The sequence below is a fragment of the Populus nigra genome, chromosome 7, assembly GCF_951802175.1.
Source record: "Populus nigra chromosome 7, ddPopNigr1.1, whole genome shotgun sequence".
NCBI classification, from domain to species: domain Eukaryota; kingdom Viridiplantae; phylum Streptophyta; class Magnoliopsida; order Malpighiales; family Salicaceae; genus Populus; species Populus nigra.
In genome coordinates this window covers 19,011,952-19,021,590 of record NC_084858.1, presented here as the reverse complement: position 1 = coordinate 19,021,590, position 9,639 = coordinate 19,011,952, and the positions used below count along the sequence as shown (strand labels likewise).

Here is a 9,639-nt window from a genome sequence, read left to right as displayed (position 1 = left end):
TTGACCAGTTCACCTAAGATTTGATTAAGTTATTTAAGTTGCAGGTTGATCCATCGAGGCATCCAGATTTTGGCCAGTGAACTCATGCAATTCTAAAAAAACCCTGTTTTGAACCTGGTTCCAAACCGATGAATCACTAGATAAACCCAGGATTGATAACTTTTGCCTGGACAATAATTGGTGTTTTGCATTAGGTCGTCCCAACTTGCAACTGTTTCAGGCTTCTTTTTTTTTGGATGGTAAGTAAATTTTCTTCTTACATCTTTGAATCCCAGGAGAGGAGAGACTGCGAGAAAGAAACTTGTAAATGCACATGCCCTACTTCGAATATGAATAGCTTGATTGAGTGTTTATTTTTTAGGTTAAAATTATTTTTTACTTGAAAAATATTAAATTAATATTTTTTTTTAAAGTGGTTTTTTATGATTTTGATGCACATATATCAAAAAATTTTAAAAAATTTAAAAAATATTATTTTAATATATTTTCAATTAAAAATAATCATGCAGGCAACACTCCTTAAAGATCCTTTGATATTATGGTAACACACACAATTCGTTTGAAATTTTATTTTTGTAAAAGCTAAAAGAACATGTTTTTTTATTTATAAAGACATGTTTTTTATTTATTTTGAATGCAAAAATCTATTTTAATATAATTTTAACCAACCATATATTCTTTTAAAATCCCAACTAAAAATGTTATTCTTAAACCTATTAAAACAAAAATAACTATAAAAACAACCTCAATATCAAGCACACATTTATCCACACAATTGTAAAAATAACCTGAACGCCAAACACGCATTTAAGACAACCTCGCCGATGAAAAACTACATGGTGTGCACTAGCTGACGCGAGGATGCCTCGAGTATTAAAGGGGAAAAAAATGCTAGTGTTTTACACGTCTTATAACAGCGTCTTATAACAGGAGAGTCAAAACATCTCCTCTGATGCTTCAAACACAAGAAGTTAAAGCTGATAGAGATAATGACCCTAAGTTGAAGAAACCTGCGGGTGATAACAAGGGTTCGAGGCAACTGTGATCTAAAATTGTATCAACTACGATAAAAGAATTTTAAATATGTCAAGTTCTGAATTATAAATAACATACAGAAAAGGCGACCCAGAAATAGTGGTCTAGTATACAAGAATATTATTTGAATTTCAATTATGCTACAATCCTCCACTCGCAGGGGTATGCGCTCTGACCTTTTCACTCTTCATTTTGCCAGCCTCTGACAACTTCATTCCTCATCCAGTTCGCAATTTGTGTGCAGACTATGCTCATTACAGTGAGAGGTTTCAAAGCCTCATTCTGATACGAGTTATAATGCTGCTACCCTCCTATGTGGCACAAAATAGCAGTCATAATTTACTGGGAAAAATCACATTTGAAATGCTCTTTGCCTTGCCTAGTTGAGGTGTCCCTCTGAAAAGCTTCTCTCTTTCAGCAATGAATTTAGCAAATCTAGACCCCTTCACTTGTTTCTCATAATCTTGCAGTATTGACTCTGGCAGAGAAGGCAAAGGAGGGCTTGGTTTGGGGGAGAGTGGTGGCATTAATGCCCATACCGAAGAAAGGTGTTCATTAGGTCGGTCAAGATTTTGCAGAAGTGAAATATCCCGCATATCTGTCACGAGAAAAACTGTCAGCATTCACAAGCATGCTTTACCTTCATAAACTACAGCAGAATACAATAGCATCAAAAACACATGAAATGGATAGATTCGTCTTGCATCACATATCAATTTAAATCCTATAGTTTCTATATTCCCTAATACTTGGTAAAGACTAAGAATCCAATAGAAACATAATCTTAAATAACTTTTATGAAACCTGATTTTCAAAAAAAAAAAAATTTCTTGGTGTTCGTGGTCATTAATTAATAAAGCATATCACTTTGCAATGATGAGCTTGAGCATCTAAATTATGCGGGAATACAGATGAACTCATTTCATTATCAACGTGATCTCAAAACCAGGTTTCAGATGAACAACCTTTTGCAAAATCAAATATTGGAGCCAAAACTGCACATGGAATACTGAAGTTCAGATGTGGTATAACTGTTCCACCACCATGCCTTGCATTGCTGTACCAAGAATATATCTCATTAAATATAGAAGTTCAATCTGCAAGCACTGAAGATCTTAATTAGAAGAAAATGACGAAAACAAAATAGAAGACTTGCTTGAGAGCTCACAAGCACAGAAAAAAAAGTGCCCTTTAATTATAAATACCAAATATATTTATCTTAAAAAAGCATTTATACATACTAAAATTAAAAATACTTCTACTTTATATAAAAGGAAAATACTTTTTTTAATCTCACAAACAAATATATGTCATTACTAATATGTGAATTCAATTTTATCTCTAATCAAGTACGAGACAAACATTAATATAATTCCTAAAAAATAAGTTAATCTTGTTTTTCCATTATATGACTATTTATACATCATATAAACCTTAAATAATATAAGATAAGCTTCTTAAATCACCTCTAACCTATATAGTACCTTATTGTACTTTATTTTGACTAGTGAAACTCCAAAAATACTTACAATAGTTCAACACGTGCCAAAAATTAAAATATGAAAAATAATAAAAATTTATCAGCTTATTAATTAGATCCTTGGATTATAAATATATGGTAAAAAGGAATAACAAAAATTTTATGAATCTTTTCTTATGTTATCTTTGACTCCTTTAAAGAAAATGATCCTTTTAACAAACTCTATTAATATTAAAAAGACTCCTTGATCAAAAGGTAGAATAAGATTTTTATTCACATTTGTACCTTATGTATTTGTATTATATATGTGGTTTTATTCAAATTTCATTCCTACATCGTGTTTTATAAAAAAAAAATCATTTTCATAGAATTAATTTTAACATTTTTTATAAAACATTTGTTGATACACATGCAACGCATGTGCCAAGAATACTAATACTAGAAGAGAAGTTATGATGAATGCAGGCATGTCACATCATGTCTTTGCTGACATTTTGGCATGCGACACATAGTCCATCATGCCAAGTCCATGAGCAACCACCACAAACTTTGGATGGATTATATATGCTCATACCAAGCGGCAAACAGTTTCCATTGTGGAATGATAACCCAAGGCCATCAATGGAACCAGCTAACAACAAAGGAAAAGAAAATAAAGCAATAGTACCTGGTAACAAGTCCAATCATATGACCTTCTGAATTAACGACAGCGCCACCACTACCACCTGGGTGGACAGCAGCTGTTGTTTCAAGCATCGCTGGAATGTGTGAATTCCCTCCTTGAACAGATTGACAATATGATGGTGCCTTTGCTTTGACTACTTTTGACACCGCTCCAGAGCAAATAGAGGGGGAAAAGCCTGCAAAATTCAAGGCATTAGCAGATTTATTAAAAAGCATGAAGTAAAGCAAAAAAAAAAATCAAGAGAATCTTCATAGTTAACTAGCTAATAGAATTACCAATTTAGCAGAAAGCCAAAAACAATAAATGATACAGGCTAGTTAACATCATATGAATATAGAACCATTGATTTTGCCCAAAAAAAACAAAACAAAAAAAAATCAGCTTTCATGTGTTACATTTCTATGCAGCACTACACAGCACAAATGAAAAGATATGACCACATCAGAAAGTGGATTTAAGGATAAGGCCATATATCTTAACATACAGTATACCACACAACAAATACATAACACTTCAAAAAAAAACAAGATAAACTTCATAAATGACATCATGTATTGGTGAAAGTCTAGTTTGATAGTACCAAAAGAATTATCAAACCACCATTTCCAAAGTAGAAATTAGGCTTCAAGAAAGGGGAGAAGCCAAAAAATGTCTGAAAGTGAGTCAATTACATTCTTTTATAACAGCTATAACCCGATATTTAAGTTCTTCAAGAATGACATGAGTACAGAAAAGCATCACTCCTGAATGAATAAATCTAACAAGAAAAATATAAAGCAAGCAAGCATTTACCACATCGTGGTCCAAATAGTCCATGTCCAATAACATACGCCTTTGATCCCAAAGATGAGCATTCAAAATCCACTTTGGTAGGGAAAAGCTGATCTGGAACATGCTCAAGCTGCAGAAGAGCAACATCCAAAGGTCCCTTGCAAACATGCACTACTTTAGCATCACACCAAATCCAAGGGTCAGCATGATCCAAACGAACACGTATATTCATAGGGCCTTTGTAAGCCAAACTCAGTTTGTATCCCTTGCTCTCATCAGCAACAGAAGAATTCATAATGTTCAGTGTCTTTGGTGGCAACCTCTGTGTCTTCTCATGGCCATCAACTTCACTATATCTAGGAAATTCTCCAGGTGGAATAAAAGGATCCTGCAATTTGGTTCCATCTTCTCCACCATTTACAATTGTTTTCCCAAACCTCCAAGGTTCTAATAGGTGAGCATTTGTGAGTATCAGACCTTGATCATTAAGCAGAACCCCAGATGCCCATACAAGTTCATCAATGGTAATAAGACAAATAGAAGCCATAGCCTTCTCAACTGGCAGTGGTGAAGAGCAATAAGAAATATGATGCCCATGCTTAAGAGGGAAGGGTCCATCTGAACTAGAGCTGTATGCATTCCCTACAGCATTTAAGTTTTCCTTATTAATATGAATCCCTTTTTCCGCATTTTGAGGCTCCTTCAGCAGCAAGTCACTGCAAGCAAGTGCAATGGCTTCCCACGGAATCACCAGCTGTTACCCAAGGCTAGGATTTGTATGATCTGTTAACTACCAGATAATTTAAACAAATCAAATTGAGAAAATTCCAAGTTACCTGGATTTCAGCACCGCTACTCTTTTGCCGCAATGGTCTAATCAATATGCCAATAAAATTTGAATTTTCACAAAAAACTGGACTACCTTCCATTCCTGGCATATTTAGCGGCAAAGTGGATCAGAATTGTAAAGGATGAAAGAGCCACAGATAATATGACAGAGAAATGCTTGCACCTGGAAGACACCGAATGTCAGCCATCAGCAATGATATGTCAGATGATCTAGGAGGATAGCAGTTGGCAATGGATCCCACTGACAAGCTGCAAGTATAAAGAGAATTAGACAATGAAACTTCATGGAATGCATGAGATAGCAATAGTGCAATGAGTGCAGAGGGAGTTTTTGCTATTCAAACACCCATATATGCATACAGACACACATTTAACCCAGTTTAAATTCGAGTGGCTAGATGACCACGGAATATCGATATTTCTTTTTCAGTTGTACTCTGAAAAATAAAGTAAATAAATAATATCCTTTTGAATTAATGTCACTATATCAACCAAACTAGAAGTCAGTGTCACCTATATGACCATTTAAGAATAGACAGAACGAATACCAGATCTATGTGCTGTATTATGCTTTTTGACAAAAAATAAATAATCAGAAATGTGATCTAAGAATTCAAAATAACTATAGAAATCAAAAAAAGTTGGAAAAGCAAAGAACAATACCTGTTAAAGAAGTGCACAGGTGAGAGGACACCAAAAGGAGAACCCACTGCTAAAAGAAAATCCCCCCTTCTACTTGATGATGATATTTCAAAGTTGGGCAGATCCTAATGATAAAATTCACATCTATATTTTATAGCATCGAATGTAAAGGAATTATAACACAAAAAAACATGTAGATGGTTTGTCATGAAGTGGCATATCAAAAGGAGAGATAAGAACAGAAAAATAAAAGGTACACTTTACCTTCAAATGTAAGAAAACGCCAAGAATAGCAACTCTAGTGGTCGACTTGCCCATAATACTTGGATTACTAGATTCCTCCCTTGCACGTCTCTGGCTCTCAGCAATTGATGCATTTCCATGCTCAGTCTGAGAGGATCAATTCAGCATTATTTATCCCATATCTCAAATGTTCAGATTCGATGAGGATAGTCCTTTGGGAAACCTTGCCCCTTACTAACCTGTGTCTGGACACCATCCATAAAAGACTGGGGACCATTCTCAGGTGAAGCTAGAGACCAACCAACCTCCCATCCATGGTTCATTGAACCTGAAGAAGCTTCTACGAGTGATTGAAGAGCAAGAGAAGATAGAGGAACATCAACCTTCATAGAAAATCGATTAATTAGGGCTATTTGACAAGAAATCTAGACGTATCATTATCATTGAACACCAGTGTGAATTGAGATTTCCAACATCGTGATCATAAGTTTAAGCGGTATTTGACATCTGGCATAAAAGAAATGCAACATCGATTCACTGCCTCTACATTATTTAAATCTTACCAATTGATAATTAAGGCTACCATGAAAACTAGAAGCACGGGCACCATCATAGAGAATAACATGGAATCAGTATTGGATCTCATGAAAAACAACAAAGTCGAATTTTTCACTGCCATTGGCCTTCAAATACTGCAAACCATCCCACTTAGAGTGATGAATGTGCATGTCAAATCATGCTTTAAGACACACAAAGCCAAAGTAATGTCCCAGATCAACCCATATCTTACTTAGTTATCACATGCATTGACGAATCTACCAAAACCATCATGCTCCACTTGACTGCCAAAATTACACAACAAAGTAACCGAAAATCAAAATCTCACGCTTAGTTGGCTAGTGTAAGATAACTCGTTTTCATGCAATCACAATAAATTGCATTTTATTTAAGGCTTCCTCAATGTTCTGTTAAACAGATAAGCCATCTTAAAATGCCTACCAATCTAATAACTTGTGCGCGGAGCCAGTGAGAAGTTCCTTTATCCAAACCCCCATCTGCACCTTTCCTCAAATCCGTCTTTCCCTGCAAGACAAAACACATTCAAACATTAACTCCAGCTACTAAACATTTCAGCCAAGTTAACCACTTGCTCGTTATTGTCTCATACCTCAGCCATAACATCAATTTGAGCACCAGGAATCAGCTCAGGTCGACTCTGCAATCACATAACAACTCCACAATTCACATTAAAAAAAAAAAAGAAACAAAGACAGCGAAACAAATCCAGTTACACATTAAATTAAAGTAGTTCATTAAAGTAGTTCAAACCTGAGAAATGCTCTCTCTATGTTTTGATGACAAAAAAGGCTCAATAACAGAAGCAACTGTGACTACCAAACCAAGACCCTGGCTTTTACCCTCCAGAATCCGGTTAGCCAAGTCAGCATCATAAAGGGTGTCAGGTAATAACAGCCCAGAAGCTGAAAGTGTTGTCTTGCCAGAACTACGTATACCCAGATAAATAAACTTCAATACGAAACACATTAAAACCAAAAAGAAGGCATATTTGTATTCCAATATATAACATTTTTTTAAAAACAGATTCACTCACTTGTATTGGTGAAAAGCGTGTTTTCGCATCTTTAGTCCTTTCGGGTCCTAAAGAAAAAGGAATTGCATTAAAAAAATCACACCAATTCATTGTTAAGCTACGAAATCACATATTTGTGTATAGGTAGGTGATCGAGGGACTTACAGGGCCTTGGATTCTAACCATGACAGCGAAGTTTCGGGCAAAATCTACGATTTCAGGCAAACCCATGAGGTTCTTTTGTGTAGGAAAAAGAGAAAAGTTAGTGTTTTTGGATTGGATTGACGTTCAAGTTTTTGCTTTTGCTTTTGCAAACTGAAGCTGATGACATCAAGTTTTAGAAATTCGACGCACAAGCCAAATGGGAGAACGACGTCGTAGATTCAAGAAATATGATTTTCTGTCAATAATTAAAAACATACAGGTTCACTTTTGAAACCCAAATTACCTATAACACGGGTGTTTATTTTTAATTTGATTTGGTTTTTATTAAAAAAAATAAACAAGTTGAAAATTTTTTAAAAAAAATAAAATCATTTTAAATAGATTGGTTTCGATTCAGTTCGGTGTTTTAGGATAAAAATCGATTTTTTTGGTTTAACTCGGTTTTTTCTGGTTTTTTTGTTTGGATTCGGTTCGGTTTTTTCGGTTTCAAACTTATAAAACCGAACCATACCGGTTGGTTTTTTCAAAATTTTAATCTGTTTTTTTTTTCACGGTTTGATTTTTTCAGTTATTTTTTCCAGTTTTTCGGTTTTTTTCTCACCACTACTAATATATATATATATTTTTAATTCTTGTATTATCCTATTTTTACACTTAAAAAATCAAGCAATCAATTGCCTTTTAGTTTTCTTCAAAAAATCATTCACACAATTTCTTGAATACCCAGTTTTTTTCACTTGTAAAATTGTTTATAAATGTAATCTATTTTTTATAGTATTATTATTTTAAATCTTGATTATATTTAAATAAAATCCTGATTAGTAAAAGTAGAAAATATAAATTCATATTTTAAAATTTTAAAAAATAATTATCATTAGCATAATGAAGTACTCTAAACCTTTTCTGACAATTATAACAATTAAAATGGATAAATTATATGATAATAAATCTATAATTTCTTAAATAATTATAAAATAAATTCAGCAAAAATATCCATTGAAATTTGTTGTAAATTATTTTCTAAGAATAAAATAAATAACAAATTTTCAGATTTATTATAATTATTTTATAAGAAAATATAAGTTTATTTTAAATAAAAAATAAAAAAATAAATTTATTGGTAAATCAAAAATATCGATCGTAGAACTTATTAATCATTTATTTCTTAATAAATAAACTTATTCATATTTGTTTTAAAAATTAAATACACTATTTTTTTATCCATTAAAATGGGTATCCACTTAACACATAAGCTCAGAACACATTCTGCGTGAAGGACTGCGTTCGAGTACATGAATTTTGATATACATTATGACAAAATGATTTTTTTTTTCTTTTCAAAAATTGGTTTCTAAAATCATTGTATTGACACCTTAATGTTGATATTTTAAGTAATACTAACTATAATAAAAGAATCATGAGGCAATACCAAGTTTGATATATGCATTAATTCTTAATTAATCCAATATTTAATGATAAAATTGATAAAAAAAATCAATTAGAAAAAACAGAGAATAATTCAAGTTAACCGAGTTAATCTGTTAAACTTCTTATCAAAATTATGAGGCTGAAATAACCTCATAAAAATTTAAATGAGAAAAATAATATGAAGCTCAATAGTCAATAATTCTAATGTCAAATAATGTAATTGAAATTAAAAAATTGATTAAAAATAACAAAAAAAATAACTCTAGTTAATTTAGGTTGACTCGCTAAACTCGTCACTCGAGTCATGAAATTTATATAACCTTATAGAAAAAAAACTCAATCAACTTAATATTGAAGGATAAAAATTAAGAAAAAAAAGTCAAATGAAAAATAAAAAACAATTTGAGTCAGCTCGTCAAACCTACAAGCTATGGAACTAAAATAACTTTATAAAAAGTAAATTATAAAAAATTATAAAATTCAATCCCTTAATAAGTTTAATATGAAATGATGGAATTAAAATTAGAAAAAAAAACATAGATTGTAAAAAAGAAAAGGAAAAGGAAAAATCTAGATGGAGGAAAAAAAATTATTCTAGTAAATAGTATTTGGTGAGAAATAGTAGGGTGAACTTTTCTCTTTTAGTTTTTTTTTTTGTTAATGAGTATTATATTTAAAATAAATTAAATATAAACATGTCAAATAGATAAAAATTGAAGGCTGAATGCTAAATAAAAGTTAACGAGTACT

General features: G+C 32.3%; 1 protein-coding gene across 2 annotated transcripts; it reads right to left on the bottom strand.

The window, feature by feature from the left end:
• Positions 1–1,042: 1,042 nt before the first annotated feature.
• On the bottom strand, positions 1,043–7,639 carry LOC133698153 (glyoxysomal processing protease, glyoxysomal-like). Of its 2 annotated transcripts, XM_062120993.1 has the most exons (14): positions 7,462–7,631; positions 7,318–7,364; positions 7,035–7,209; positions 6,874–6,921; positions 6,705–6,788; positions 5,945–6,088; positions 5,727–5,852; positions 5,484–5,587; positions 4,984–5,069; positions 4,808–4,902; positions 3,993–4,725; positions 3,183–3,375; positions 2,001–2,092; positions 1,043–1,633 (listed from the first exon to the last, which is right to left on the bottom strand). In XM_062120993.1, exons 1-14 carry the CDS (start codon positions 7,525–7,527, stop codon positions 1,368–1,370), a joined length of 2,259 nt encoding a protein of 752 aa, XP_061976977.1. In that variant the 5' UTR covers positions 7,528–7,631; the 3' UTR covers positions 1,043–1,367. The 2 variants fall into 2 exon arrangements, with proteins under 2 accessions (XP_061976977.1, XP_061976978.1); XM_062120994.1 differs by lacking the exon at positions 1,043–1,633 and having other exon boundaries at positions 2,002–2,132; positions 7,462–7,639.
• Positions 7,640–9,639: the final 2,000 nt, after the last annotated feature.